The sequence below is a fragment of the Caretta caretta genome, chromosome 1 (genome assembly GCF_965140235.1).
Source record: "Caretta caretta isolate rCarCar2 chromosome 1, rCarCar1.hap1, whole genome shotgun sequence".
Classification (NCBI taxonomy): domain Eukaryota; kingdom Metazoa; phylum Chordata; order Testudines; family Cheloniidae; genus Caretta; species Caretta caretta.
In genome coordinates, this window is record NC_134206.1 from 206,647,020 (window position 1) to 206,663,198 (window position 16,179).

At 44.5% G+C, this 16,179-nt stretch overlaps 1 protein-coding gene across 6 annotated transcripts in view; it reads right to left on the reverse strand.

Annotated features, from left to right (window-relative positions):
- Positions 1-16,179, reverse strand: part of GSK3B (glycogen synthase kinase 3 beta) — a 270,397-nt gene that overhangs the window by 101,398 nt on the left and 152,820 nt on the right. For all 6 annotated transcript variants that reach the window (XM_048818908.2, XM_048818892.2, XM_048818885.2 and 3 more), the window contains exons 5-6: positions 13,670-13,800; positions 8,687-8,793 (exon numbers count right to left, since the gene is read on the reverse strand). In XM_048818908.2, the coding sequence (XP_048674865.1) occupies positions 8,687-8,793; positions 13,670-13,800 (238 nt within the window). The remainder of the gene's footprint in view (positions 1-8,686; positions 8,794-13,669; positions 13,801-16,179) is intronic.

Sequence of the window (16,179 nt, forward strand, 5' to 3'; positions counted from 1 at the left end):
AGGTGCTGAGCAAGAATGTTCTAGTTCTGATGCCCATCCAAGTATCAGGCAGTGAGGTGGAGTGGGTCTGGATTCGGGCATCTGATTCTTTCCAGATCCTGATATGAGGACAGACTGGTATTCTCAGAAGCTCCAGGAACCAAAACAGTTTGGGCCAGTTGGGTGCTCAGAGAATGCTTGTGACCCTATTGTGATGGATCTCTCTCAATAATTGTGGAAGCAGGGTAACAGGAGGAAAAGCATCTCTGAGTTCATCTATCCATGCCAACAGGAGAGCATCGACCTGGGAGCCATGACCCATAGCTCCTCTGGGGCAATACAGAGGAAGTTTCCTGTTCGTTTGGAACCCGAAGAGATCCCATTGAGGCATGCCCCACTGAGTGAGTATCTTGCTCAGGACAGAGCTGTGTGTCTCTCACTTGCTATCGCCAGAGAAGTGCCTGCTCAGGTTGTCTGCTAAAGAGTTTTGAGGACCTAGAAGGTATGTGGCTTGGATGATGATGTGGTTTCTGATGCACCTGTTCCAAAGCCTGACTACTTCTAGGCAGAAGGGAAGAGATCTTGCTCTGTCCTATTTATGTAAAAGACTGTGGTGATATTGTCTGACATTATTTGGATATGGAGTGAACGCATAAATGGGAGAAAAGACGTGCATGGCAGGCGGATTGCCCTTAGTCCCAGGAGACTGATGTGCAGTCTGGCCTTCTGTGGTGCACAGGTACCTTGTACCACGTGACCATTCAGGTGAGCACCCCAACCCAGAAGGAATGCATCTGTTATGATGGTGGCACTGGGGGAGCAGGAGTGTTGAAGGGGATACATACTCTCACTCGTTCTGGATGCAGCCACCAAGTATGAGAGGCAATGACCCTGGGGGGAATCAGTCACTCTGGTGCTGAGGTGATCCTTGCCCGGTGAGTAGACCAACCAAAGCCAGACCTGTAGGCATCATAGATGAAGTCTGGCGAACAGTGTCACAAGTCCATGAGGCACACACTGACCATAATCCTTGGTCTGCAAGTAATCAGTATTATCAGATTGCTCATAAACTGAAATCTTTCCATGGGATGAAAAGCTCTTGCAAAATGGAGTCCAGGGTCACTGAATAAATGTAACGTCCGTGTAGGTGTTAAAATAGACACTTCTTTCTTCACGCAGGTGCCCAGCGCTGCTAGAAGTTGAAGCAAGAACAGAGTCATCAACCTGACCTACCTATGAGCCAATCGTCAAGACCTGGGAAAACTGGTAACTCTGAAGTCTCATTTGGGCTTCCTCCTCAGAGAAGACCTTTGTGAATACTCTGGGTGCTATTGCTAGTCCAAAGGGAAGGACAAAAGGAGCTGTAAATGTTCCTGAGCCACTAGAAACCAAAGGAACTCTCTGTGGGACAAATTAATATCTACATATCCTTCATCGAAAGCAGTGAACTACGAATTTCAACTTTTGAATACAGCTGGTTCAGTTGCAGAAGGCTTAGAGTGGGTCTCCACCCTCTGACTTTTGTTGGGACTAAGAAATAAAGGGAATAAACCCTCTCCCTCAACACTGAGGTGACACTTGCTCTATTGCTCCTCACTGGAGGAGGGCGTCTGCTTCCAGTTAAGAATCACCTCACGAGAATGGTCCCTGAAGGGGGGCTGGGAAAGGAGGGAAGGAAAGAAACTCTATGGCGTATCCTTTATGCTTGTGATTAGCTACCTCTACCACCACAGTCCCAGAGTGGGGGTGGGTAAAGACGTGTTCGTATCCCTTAGATGGCGCGAAGTATTTATGCTCCACCCCCTTGGCGGGATAGAGGTGGGTGTGCGCCACCAAGTTCAGGTTCTAGGCAGCCCTCCTGAGTAGGTCCTGATGGGCCCTGGTGTCTATAGCAGGCAATGTGACACAGATCCCTGCCACCGCCTCATCCGCAGAGGAAGAGGACAATGCCCTTGGTGGCACTGGGTCTTCCTGACCCCCTGGCTCATGAGAATCCACCCGCGTAGTGGCCCCTTGAGTGGTACAGGCGGCGGCAGCAGTGTCTGGTGCCGTGGTCGCTACGGTGCTGGTGCCCATGTCGGTACCCAGTCTTGAGTGTTGTCGGTCTGGGCTTCTGCATCCTGACCACAGGGAGGTTCTGGGGTGACAGAGGAAGCCAATGGAGGCATCCGAGCCTTTGACACCACCGACAGGGACCTGGAACCAGGCCCCCGGGCTTGGTGGTAGGCCCACGGTGTCCAAAAGGGCCACTGAGGAGGCCAGGAGATTACAGGCACCAGCTGCCCTTCGTCCTGCCTTGGGCGGTGCCAGGAGTGGTATCAGCTCCGCCAGGATACGTAGGAGTCCATCTCTGAGTCCGAGTGTAACCAGGGCAGTGCAGACCTAGACGGTGCCAGGGCGAAGGCAAGCAGTGCTGCATCATAATAGGCTTGCCCCCATGACGGGCGAGCACCAGTGCACTGTCAGTGCCGTCGTCGGAGGCAGGGCCTGGGCCGGCGGGACAGGCGACTGTGCTGTCACGGTGATTAGGTCCCTTGCCGCCTCCAACATGTCCGGTGTGGAGGGAAGATCCAGATCCTCCTCCACTCCCCCTGCACTGGGGAGTCCACCAGAACCAGACTCAACGGACCTCCCGGAGAGGCTGGAGTTGACAGTCCTGGCATAGGCGGGCCCAAAGTTGGGCGTCCCGACACGGGATGCACCTCGCTGGTGCCCAGATTCTCCGTTGCCTTAGTAGGAGAGCACTCCCCGCCCACCCTCTTCTTTTCATGCGGCACCAAAGACCGTGAGCAGTGCCTCACACAGGAATTGGTTCTCGGTGCCAGAGAACCGCGGTGCCAGGTCTCCTTAGATGAGTCCTTTCTCGGCACTATGGCCTCCCACACTGAAGTGCCCAGTGCCAGGTTCGACGCCGCCTGGGGGCAAAGGGCTGACTCCATTAGAAGAAGTTTCAGCTGAAGGCCTGCTCCTTTTTTATTCTGGACTTAAAGCCCCTGCAAATGTTACACCAGTCGGGACTGGTGGCCTTCTCCAAGGCACCTGAGACAGGAGTCGTGTGGGTCTCCCTTGGGCATGGGTTTGAGGCAGGACCCGCACAGCTTGAAGCCCTGAGACTGAGGCATGGGATGCGGGGTGGGGGGAAGAGGAAACCACCAATGTAAACTTAAATAACTATACTACTAACTAACTACAACTATACAAACTATTTACAGATAGAGAAGAAAAGAGTCCACTAGGGAATCACTAGCAAACGCAAAGAGGAGCATCTCCAACAACCATCACTGGAGGTAAGAAAGAGCTGAAGAGGTGGTGGGTCAGCAGGGAAATACATACACCACCATGAAGGCACCACTCCAGGGGGGGCCACAGCCAACCCGACAGGTAGTGCTAGGGAAAATCCTTCCGATGATTGTGCACACAGTGCGCACACACCTACTTGGAATGGACATAAGCAATCACTAGAGGAAGAACACAAAGAACTATTGCGCACATGTGGGCCAACGGACACTGTTTCCAGACAGGCACATGGCACACATGGCCCACTCACGCGTGGACTATACCTGGGGACCAGCACTTGAAGAATCTGAAGGGTCTGAGAAGTCATCAGAACCACAACAGCTCTGTTTATTCTCATCTATAACAGTATCCTTGTCCTCTTCAATTAACAAATAGATTAATCTAACACTACAAGTCATTTCAATTGTAACAGGTTAGCACATACTTATTTTCAGCACTGAAAATTATTGCTTGATGAGGTGTGGAAGGAAACCGTATCTCATTAGTGTGGCAGCTGGGGCTAAATGCTTTACCTTGAAAGTGACTGCTCACAAAAGTCTCATTGCCATCCCTCTGTTCTAGCACCCCTATAGGAGATATTTTTCAGAGTCTTTCTTTAAAGAGTCTATCACTCTCCCTCACAACCTTATTGCTCTCTAGGAAAAAGACAACTACTCTCAATGACCTCTTGGTTTTGGATAGCCACAACAGAAGTCTGTGATATGACCACACAGATCAATCTTCCCCTGCCAGTGGCTGTAAATGTTCACTCTGGAATGCTCCCAATCCCCTGCTAGCTCAGTGAGTGAGGAACTGCACTAGAGACTCAAAGGGTCTGGCTACACTACATGTACAACTGTGTTTTTGTAACCAATACATGACAAATTCATCTGACCTGGTTACAAATACACAAAGCTGTGCTCACACAGCAGCTCTTTTCACAACAACAATCATGTGTTTGTGCATTCACCCCACCAGACTTCCTGACTCTATCAGTATGTTCTGGGAATATCTGGGAAGCTCTCCCATAGTACATAGGGTGCAATTCACACTGGGTTGCCCTATGACACAGAGAACTGTAAGGAAGGTGCAGCCACGAAAGGGCATACACAGTTAAGGGATAGCGTATACACCGCAAAAGGGGGGAGGAGGGGGGGAGAACCTCTCGCAAAATGGTTACAAGACGACAACCACCTGCCAGCTAAACTACTTGTCAGGGCAAAATCCTGTTAGTTGCCATGGTTACTAAGTACTGGCCATGTGCCTGTAGTAATAAGCCAGGTTTACAGCTCACTCAGCTGCTATACCGTTAAAATGTCTGTTAAAAGTTGTAGTGTAGACACACTTATTCACATAACACACAGCTTCATTACTAACCTGTTTCTTATCTACCTTTGTCCATGCTGACAACAATTATTACTTTAAAGACTAGAATAAGTAACTGTCTAATTCTTTACTTAAATAATATAATCAGGTCTGTTGGATGATCTACTGAGGCATCTACCTGTAATAAGAATCAGCACCAAAACAGTAATTATGTATACATAAGGCTATATTTTAGTCACGGGTATTTTTATTAGAAGTCATGGGCAGTAAACAAAAATTCAGGGCCCATGACCTGTCCATGACTTGTACTATATAACCCTAACTAAAACTTGGGTTGGGGGTGCTCTGCAGGGCTGGCCTCGGGTGTGTCGCGGGTGCTGCAGGGGAGGGGCAGCGGCCCGGGACCACCACTGGTGCTGCGGGGGTTGGGGCGGGGCTGGCAGGCTCCCTACCCAGCTCTGCGCGGCTCCCCGGAAGCGGCTGGCATGGCCCTAGGGGGAAGGAAGGCCGGGGGGCTCCACGCACTGCCCCCATCACGAGCACTGGTTCCACAGCTCCCATTGGCTGGGAACCGCAGCCAATGGGAGCTGCGGGGGCGGTGCCTGCAGGCAGGGGCAGCACGCAGAGGCCCCTGGCCCCTCCGCCTAGGAGCTCCAGAGACATGCTGGCCGCTTCAGGGGAGTGCCCAGAGGTAAGCGCCGCCCCCTCCCACACCCGCAAGCCCCCTTCCACACCCAAACTACTTCTGCTGCGGGGGTGGGGGGGGGAGGTAGAGGAGAGCGCGGTGGCCAGAGACTGCCCCAGCAGCAGACAGTGCAGCTGCCCGAGCAACCCTGGAGCCAGCCACACCATCCGCTGCAGAAGTCACGGAGGTCACAGAACGTCATGAAATCCATGACCTCCGTGATAGACACGCAGCCTTATTTATACAATATCATAAATTTGCACTGTGCTTTACAAAACTGAAATGGAGTGTCAGTGCAGAGGAACTTACAACATAAGATAAGGACGAGAGATGACAAACACAGAGATTGAGGGACACAGTGATGATGAAGGTGATAACAATATCATGTGGTCATTTACAGGATTCATGCATCTGTAGGGCTTTTTAAAAACATGTCATTTTTAGATTGTAGTCCATAAACTTCCTTGAAGTCATGCACTTTGAGGATATTTTTTTCTTTTTAAAGAGACTGTTTATATTTCTGTTTCTGATCTCTACAGTCAAAAAAGACCTATTTTGTACCAAAACTTAGATTCTCATATGTCCAGGTCAGTCATGATGACTATAAATAGCTGACAGGTAGACTACAACCTAGATACTGAAAACAGGCAGACTAGAACACGTTAGTTACAATGAAGAACATCATAACCAACCGCTGACATGGGTGTGATGCACTGAGACTGCACTGTTGCTCTTGTGCCATCATAGTGTCATTGTACATTTATGTCTGTTCTTTATGCACAGATTCACATGCAGAGCTACAGAAGGGGTTTGAGAAGCATATCTGGAACAGGGGCAGTTCCAATGGTTGCTGCATTATATCGTGTTACTATAGCTGCACTCAGAAGTACCACTATCGTTCAAGAGTAGCTGATGCCTCATGGATAACCTTGAAAAAAACATTCTACCCCTGAAACATACTTCTGGTTATATATTATTAAATGCAATAAAATAAGTTAATATAACTTTAAGCAGGACCAGTTAAAAGTCAGAAAGTGTAAAAATTAAGATTCTGATAGCAGTATTTGCTTGGTTTTGTTGCCCAGACTGTATGTTTACAGGATCCATTCTATCCTACCAAAAGAACAGGGTTATGCTACACATTCAATTAGAAAAACAGGAAAAGAAAACATATACATATGTTCAATGTGGCCAAGTTAATACTGTTTTTGGAAGTGCTGGACCATTTCCTGACTTTTCTGTTATTTAAACTGTGCAATATTAATGACACATTAATGACTCTTTTGAAAGATTTAATTTTTTTCTCTTCCCTTTAACAAAAACGATCTGTGCTTTTATGCTGGTATGTAAATAGTTTCAGTTTGGCTTTGAAGTTCACGCCTCTCTGAAGCCAATGAAGGAAGGGAGGGTGAGTTCCCACTTTTGCTGCTGCTGTTTTGCCTGTCAAGAGTTTTTGAGCTGGGCAGCTGTATATCTGTTTACTTTGTGAAGACTCTTTGCACTGGGTTAAAAAAATGCAAGCCCCAAATGTGTAGTATTTTGCAAAATGCAGCCAAACTCAAGAGACTAAATTTTCAGGATATGCCTATAATTTTAAACTTTTTCCTCTCCATGAAGGTAAGGATTCTTTTGGTTGGGGGGGCTTGAGATGGAGGGAAGCAAGAATTTGCTGTGTATTATTTTTCAAGTTAAATGCTAACAGTCAATTTCATGCAGATTGTTTTCATATTTATCAATCTCTACAACAGCACTTACAAACGAATATTTTTACAGTGTTTAATGTGCCCAGAACTCCAAAAATTTTGCACAGATTTGGTTCAAACTTTCAAACAAAAATTCACCTCCAAAGAAAAATCAAGCATGGAAAACATTACCAGGAAAGGCTTCAGAAAAGGTGAGAGTTCTGAAAAGCACTCTCACGTAGAAAGACTTTAAATGAGAAGTGTTTTTCAACTTTATAACCGTCTCTGTTAGTGGCGCCTACAATATTTGTTTCATTACAACAGAACATTTGCCTGAAAACAGAGTAATAGTTTCCGCAGATTACTTCTACACGTAATGCTTGTTCATGAATCCTCTGTGGTATCATGTATGGTTGTGTCACATACAGGTGGATCACTTCATTTGGGAGAAAAGTAGCAAGGATATGTGCAGTCTTTAGAAACTAAGTGCTTGTATTTCCACCGGATTCATCATAGGTCTAAGCAAAAGCCAAGGGGTGCTGCTTGTGGCTGTCTAGATTAGGAAAAAAGATGTTTTTTAAAATTATATCAGCTAACCTGTTTTAATTAGTTTTTAAACACCACTAAGCACTTGGTGTATGACAGGGCTTAACACCCTTAAAATATGCTAACTGGTTACGGTCAATTCTAGACTCTTCCCATGCTTGACCATGACTTCCTAACATTTTTAAAGGTTTTACATCTTGCCTACAGTAGGTACCAAGAAATATTTTAAAATGTGATCACTAGTATGTTTTTAAAAGCACCTCCTTCTCCTAGTGCAGACAAGGCCCATATGAAATGCAAAACACTCACAACCACTTGGAATAGACATAGTAAGTCCCCAGATCAGGAAGCTTGAGATCTGAATTATGATCCCTTTAATGCCAGTCCACAGACAGGGTCCTTATGTATTCTGTGATTTAAAAACCAAAACTACCAACAGTGTTAGCGATTTCATTGCTGTTCATTTTTAGTAGAAATCTCCTGCCTCCTATGCCTCCACAGGTACCAGAAGCCCCAAGTCTTCACTCTCTGGCTAATGAAAGTGCCAGCTTTCTTGACAGCTTCTATGATGCAGTTATTAGTTATCTAAACAAAAAAAATAATCCTTGACATTTTGAAAACTTGAGGTGTGGGGGACAGCATAAAATAAGTTGAATATCAAAACAAACAAATGGGGTTATTACACGGATTATATTATTCATTATCATATTTGATTTAAATTGTTGAGACTTTTTAATGTCCTATAAAGTACACAGATCCTTGCCCAGAGTTTTTCCAAGAGACTGTAAAGCCAACACCCAACTCCATTTTCATTCTTATTAAAAATACTTAATAAAATTCAACCAAACACTTGAGCAAGAAAACTGCTCCACTGAAATTGTTTGGACAGCTGGAAAAAAAAAAAAAAACTGTTTGAAGTTTGACTTTTAGCCAAACACGAATAACCTCCCAACCCACACAGAAGTCTAGAAGCTAGAAAATCATGTAGTGATAACTTCAGAAAGATGAATGGACATGCATTTATTTTAAGAACCATCTTTGACCACCTATAACCAGGTCCTCCCTTCAAGGGTCACACTTGAGCACTTTGGGACAGTTATAAACTTATTTATAAATCTATTTTGTCCACAATAAAAGCAATCAAAAACAGTGCAGTCAGTACAGAGAACAATACACAAAAAGATATACATACCTATACTGGAGGTATAATCGGTGGCTCCAAAGATCAACTCTGGTGCCCTGTAGTACCGAGAGCAGATGTATGAGACATTAGGTTCTCCGCGAACCAGCTGCTTTGCACTAGATAGAAGCAAAACAGAAATCTTCAGTGACAGAAGATTTTACCACACTTCAGCATAGGCAAACTTAGTTTTATTTCTCTCTCCCCCCACCCCCATTTCCAAACTACTTCTGTATTGATGCTGTGACATTACATCCCATATTCTTCATAGAAATATTGTTATGGTATGAATATGGCATAACTAAGATGTTTTATGCAAGATGGCTCACGTAAGATATCATTGGAGAATGCGATTATCCAATTTATATGCTTGTGTCATTTCTGTACCTAAAGTTAGGAATATGGACTACGTAACAATTACAACAGGGTGTGTATTGGGAAGACACCCACCAGATAACAGGCCACCAGATTTGATGGGCCATTAGGAAGAAACAACAAGACACTAATCTCTCTCCTTCCTGGGAGGCGTCCTGGGACAAAGCTGTGACCCTACTAGGTCAGGTAGTCTTGTCACCGGATACTAAACATTATCTTGGACTTCTTGTAACTTTCCACTAAAAGGAGAGGGGGGTCAAGTATGGGAAACAAAAGATCCCGCCTTATGTAAATCTTATTTAAGGGTGGGGAGGAAGGCAAATGGGACTCTCCTCCGTTGCCTACCCAAGAAGAAGGACTGCTGAAGAAACTGAAGGGACAAAGAAACTAACCTGAAGGGAAAGGCAGGGGTCAAGTCTGTAAGAAGAAATAACTGGAACTCTAAGCTACAGAAACTCTGCACCCTAATTCAACATTTAGGGTGAGCAATTACATTTTGTAACCTGTTTCTTTAGTGAATCAAGCTTACTTTGCATGTTTTGTTTTATTTTCTTAGTAATCTGCTTTGTTCTGTTTGCTATCCCTTAATCACTTATAATCTGCCTTTTATAGTTAATAAAATTTGTTTTATTATTAAACCGAGTTTACGTAATTTCTAACCGGGGGGACAAGAAGTAGTGCACATCTCTCTTCACACTGACGAAGAGGGTGAAATTTTATGAGCTTGCGCGGTGCAGATTTTTCTATACAGTGCAAGACAGTATTATTTTGGGTTTATCTCCCAAAATGGGTGTGCATGTGAGTGCTGGGTGAGTCCTCTCACACAGAGCTGACTTCAGTCTGTGTCTGCAGTGGGGTATTGCCCTACCTGTGTGCATGTGTTGCAAGAGGCCGGAGAGCCAAATTCAGCAAAGCAGGGAGAGGGAACCCAGGCTGGTCGAGCAGGAGAGGCTCAGTGAAACCCCAGTACATCAGGTGGCATCCCGGAAGGAGGGGACTAACCCGTCATAGATGCATGTGACAAAGTCTTTTTTTTTTTTTACCTGTCAAATCAATTCAACCCAACAGCCAGTTACCTTATGATAACACATTGGCCATGCCAAAGGACATCCTGAGCACAATCCAGTGGACAAATAGGTTCATATTCCTGGATAACACTCTACTACTTTGCTGGGTGCAAAGATTTATTTACAGAGGATAAAGGCTGGACAGAGTACGGTTCAGTCAAATTTAGTCAGCTGTTGAGGTTCAAAACCCCCTACCACTCACTCAGTCAAACCTAAATATCACCTTTCTTTATGACCACATCAGCACTCCTTTGGTTCTATACTGCTTAGGAAGGCATGGTAGGTTATTTTTATTTTTTGTACTGGGACGAATAGGAGAAAGAGCAGGCTGCAGGCACCTGAAAGTGGGCTCTGCCCTAACTTAACATTAAGGCTTTGTCTGCATTGCACAATGCCCGCCTGGGCCCTAAACTACCGTAGAATTGCCTCTGCCAAAGCAGCAGTCACCTCAGGTAATATCCCCCCACCGAAGAAAATGAAGGAACTCAAGAAGTTTAATTTGCAACATCAGGCAATGAACGTATCTATTCTATTGTCTACTGTACTCCCACAGCTTTAGCTGCTATAGATGGACAACATTATATGGGGTGGGCAGTAGAAGCAAAGTGTGAACCACAGTAGCTTTTAGAAGATATAAGAATGGCCATACTGGGTCAGAGGTCAAAGGTCCATCTAGTCCAGTATCCTGTTTTCCGACAGTGGCCAATGCCAGGTACTTCAGAGGGAATGAACAGAACAGGTAATCATCAAGTGATCTATCCCCTGTTGCCCATTCCCAGCTTCTGGCAAACAGAGGCTAGTGCTATCTACACTTCAGTATAATCATGGTTTTGTAACCAGTTTGTACCACACAGCTGAAATGATTACAACACACACAGCTGCGCTATGTCCACAGCATCTTTTTGTACAACACAACCATATATAAAATCAAGGGACAATAGGAGAAGCTCAGATCCAAATGAAGATTCCCGCACATGGCAGGGCACTAAGTTACTACTATGGCTGCTCCAGTTGCTCTAAAGGCACATCAATGTAATTCATACTAACCATTTAGATTCTAAATAAAAGGGTTTTGCAAAATTAAATAAGTAGAAATGTAAACTTCCAAAGCCATGTTTTCAACATATACTGAAACATTGTACATTTTGTGTTTCACTGGATATTTGACCACTCTCGTCCTAGATGCAAATCTAGGGATTTATCTTCTCCCTTCCCAACTCATCCCCTAGTTTTCTCTATCTTTAATTCTCCTTCTGCGGTCTTCTGGACAGTATGAAACCCCAATGTACATTCTTGAGAGAAGATTCACTCCAGGTTTCAGAAATTAGCCCAATCTAACAAAGAGCTTCTATTGAATGCTCCTGATTACTTTGCTTTTAAATGATAGCAATATGGGTTAATTGGTGTGGGGCTTTTTCTGGAGGGGGGCAGACAAGACATTTAGTATCTGTCAAAATCTAAAAGTAGCATTCTCCCTGTTTTGCCTTCAGGTCATTGATTCCTTCTCCTTTGGTGTTAGCGTCATGTATTGTAATCTTTTAAAAAGATTTTTGTGTCTCAAACATGTGAGTTAGACTTCAACATGCACTTTGAGTTGGATCATCATCATTCAAAAAAGCAATGCAGCTTAAAGAGTTGGTAATCTGATGCTGTCCATATGCTGTGGAAGCAATTCAAATCAAAAGCTCAGTTTCACTGAAAACCCCCCAAAAAATCCCAGAATATTTAGTCTCTCTCATTTAACCTGATCGGAAACTCCCATTTTTTCCATGGAGCATCCTATGTAGCTAAATAGTGGTTTTTTACAGGCAAAATTAAAGTAAGTTTTGCCGTCTATCATTCTTATTTTACCAATCTCCTGTTACAATCTCAGGGAGAAGATTCCTGAAGGAACCACCGGGCATGAATCTATAGCACTTCAAACAACCGAAGTTCCAATTTACAGTGGCCAAGCTCGTTTAGCAACAACTGCTCTGGTGACATCTCTTACACACACACTCTCCCAGTTAACTTCAGTCTACTACAGCTAAAGGGCATTTTGGGGAAGGGACTCACAGAGAAAGGAAGTGGATTCCTGACTTCTACCAGTGATCTTGCCCATATAAAGAGATTTACAGCTTTAAGCATCTAGTGACAATTCTGCTCTATGGATACCAGAAAACGAATGTGACTTTAGATCGGTGGTTCTCAAACTTTTAACAGCCTGCGAACCCCTTTCGCTAAATTGTGAAATTTCGTGAACCCCCTCCTAAAAATGAATATTTCCAGGGATTTAAGTTTAAAATTTCCTCTGCACTCCGTGGGGCTCCTGCTGCTGGACCCCCGTCAACTGAGCTCGGGCTGCAGGTCCCACTGACCGCCGGGGCTGCTAGCCCCAACTGCCCGGCCCCACTCTCCCTGTGGCTCGGGCTGCCAGCCCCACACAGAGCGCTGGGGTTCGGGCAGCCGACTCCCACGCTGACGGGGGCAGGGCTCGGGCTGCCAGCCCAAACTGCCCAGACCTGCTCCCCCTGGGGCTCGGGCTGCCAGCCCCACGCAGAGCATTGGGGTTCATGCTGCCAGCTCCCCCACTTGGGCTGCCAGCCCCAACTGCCCGGCCCCGCTCTCCCTGGGGCTCGGGCTGTCTGCCCTGCAACCAGGTCCCACCTGCTTCCTCCAATGCCCAGGGTCCTCTGGCCGCCATTAGTGAAATTTTTCTGGTGAACCCCCAGTAACGTTCTGTGAACCCCCAGGGGTTCGCAAACCCCAGTTTGGGAACCACTGCTTTAGACAAAAGCCTTGTAAATCCCAGTATCTAAGACCCTTCATTAAAAGTCTATTATCTCTGGCTGATTAAGTCCTTTAGTATTTGAAACACTATACTAATTGGTATAAACAAACATACATATTCAAGAAGTACTGGATTAGCATTATATTTTTCTATTGAGGTTATTGTATCACACCCATCACTCAATAGTTAAACTCGGATAGCTGTTCTTTCTTAGCCACTATATTTTCTCTACACATCTGTATACTATTTTCTTAAAACATACCTATACAATTTCTTATTTTGATTTTTTAATTCCCCTTCTTCTGAATCCTCTTGCATTCACGCAATCCCTTTCTCTCTCTGAGTTAATTATATATACACACACACACGCACGAAGAAAGCCTCTGTGCTCACCCTTTCCCAGCTAGAAGGGAACCCTATCTAGATTCTGTCTTACATAATATAAAAAGTCTCTGTGACGAATTAAGTCATGGTTCTCTTCAGATAAATTAGTTTTAACCAGGCTTTAGAATACAAAGAGCTTGTCTGCACTAGAAAAACACTGCTGGCATAGCTACACTGGCAAGCCCTTCTAGTGTAGAGACAGTTTATACTAGCATAAAAGTGATTCTGTAGAACCCAAAGAGACATACGGTATACTGGCACCTTTATACAGACATAAGTGTGTCTACATCAGGGCTTATACTGGCATAATTATAACAAAAAATCACATCCCTAAGTAATTTAGCTATGCCAGTATAAGTGTTACGTGTACTGTAGACCAGGCCAAAGAGACAGACTTACCTTCCAAAGTCACAGAGTTTTAGGACAGCTGTATCAGGGTCCAGCAAGAGGTTCTGTGGTTTTATATCCCGATGGCAGATTCCAAAGGAATGGATATAGGCTAAACTCCGGAACAGCTGATACATGTACAACTGGAACACAAACAGACAATGTATAATGTACGATTTCCCAATGACAAAGTGTGTGGTGGTGGTGGGGGGACAGGGAGGCGGGGAGGGGGAAAGGAAAGTGGGAGAGAGATTAGCATGCTAAAAACCCTACATAGTAAACAAGAGTGAATTCTACAGCTCACCAATGGAAAAAAATAACCATCTAGATAAAATTTAAAGCAATGTTGGCAAGACGGTTAAGGCCTAAAAGTTGGACTTCACTTTTCTTCCCTTCCACACAACTTCAGCACTTCTTTGTTCAAGTCAGTGTAATTTGTTATGGAAGTATTCCTTGACCTTTCAAAAACAAAAGGTTTTATTCGTAAAGAATATTCAATGACAGCAGTCCAGCATTCACAAGCTGGACTTGTGACAAGGAATGATGGCTGACAGAGAGCAAAAAAACACACAGCAAATAAAAGTACTTCCATGTCAGATTTCTCAAGTCCTATCTATATTAGGTGAAGAGCCATTGTGACACATTCTTGAATGGAACCCTTCAGCTTGCTACACTGGTACAACTTCGTGCATCCACACACAACACCCACACCAAGCAACGTTCTAGTGTTGGTTGTCCTAGCAGTCTGCATTGCCTAGGATGGTCTTTAGATCAAATCTAGAGGAACGAGTAAAATCTAGATATTTTGAAACTGTCCCAAAGTCCTTGCTCTCAGCAATGACACCAAGCACTATGAAAATGAACATTGGTTACTTGTAAATGACGTTCTTCAAGACACATGCTACATATTCATGAGATGCACTAGCCACGTACAGCTCAGATGGTGGAACCTAGCTAGAAATGCCTTCTGGAGTGTGGAGCCTTTTGGAGCTCTGGCCACCTCAGTTCCTTCCCACCACCTCCTCTGGTCCAGGTTATAATTAAGACTCCCAAGGAAGAGGGGAAGGTGAGTTGGGGGTGTGAATATGCAGAGTCCCACTTCAAAGAATTTTGGTTACAAGTAACTTTCATTTTTCCTTTGAGTGGCCTCTACATACTCCTTTATAAAAAGAAAAGGAGTACTTGTGGCACCTTAGAGACTAACCAATTTATTTGAGCATGAGCTTTCAGGAGGAGAGTGAGTTTGTGTGTGGGGGGGTGGAGGGTGAGAAAACCTGGATTTGTGCTGGAAATGGCCCAACTTGATGATCACTTTAGACAAGCTACTACCAGCAGGACAGTGGGGTGGGAGAAGGTATTGTTTCATGATCTCTGTGTGTATATAATGTCTGCTGCAGTTTCCACGGTATGCATCCAATGAAGTGAGCTGTCGCTCACGAAAGCTCATGCTCAAATAAATTGGTTAGTCTCTAAGGTGCCACAAGTACTCCTTTTCTTTTTGCGAATACAGACTAACACGGCTGTTACTCTGATACTCCTTTATGAAAGGAATTCTCTGAGACGGCTGTAACAGTGGGGTTTTTTCTGGTGTATCCTGAAATAGACTTCTGAAGAGAGTACACATGCAAAGGATGGCAATGACTAGATGATCATTTGATGGGCCTTATTAACCAATCATCGAGATACAGGAATACAAATTCCTCTTTTGTTAGGTGAGCTGCCACTGCCAATAGACGTTTAATAAATGCCATGAGACAGGAGAAAGTTCAAATGGAAGGCCCTTGTACTGAAAATAGTCCTCTCTCCACTGTGAATCAAAAGTACTTCTGATATACATGACTTCCAGCAATGTGAAAGTAGGCATCTTTCAAATCAATGGCTGAAAACCAATCTTTTGGAGAAAGGGAGGGTATGACAGAACTAGAGTTAACATATGGAAATGGAACTTCTTGAGAGATGTATTGAGTTTCCTAAGGTCTAGAATCAGTCAAAGGCCTTCATCTTTCTTGGGGATTATGAAATACCTTGCATAAAATCCTGTGCACCTTGAATCTCCCTGGTACTTCTTCTACAGCTCCCATTTTGAGCAGAGCCAGAACCTCGTTTTTTAACAGGTTTTTGTGAGAGAGGCTCCTTAACAGAAACAGGGAGGGTCAGTTGGAAGAGGTGAGGTATTCAAATAGAACTGAATACCCAGTGCGGATGAGTTCTAAAATCCACCTGTCCATAGTTATAGAAGTCCAACAGTAGAAATATTGATAAAGTAGCTCGCTGAAGAGGGAAAAGTAAGCAGTTGGTCAAGATTTGATTGCAGTCCTTATGAAATGCCTCAAACTTCTGGGCTAAGGTTCAACACTATAGCTGCCAAAGATGTTTGCTTACCTTTTGCCCTTGTTTTGAAGTTTCTTCTCCTCTGCTGGAAAGACTGTTGAGGAAGGTATTGCTGTTGCTAATAATATCTCCTCTGTACTGGAAAAAAAGGGAAGATGGCCATGAAGGAAGCTATCTTTGGTACCTAAATA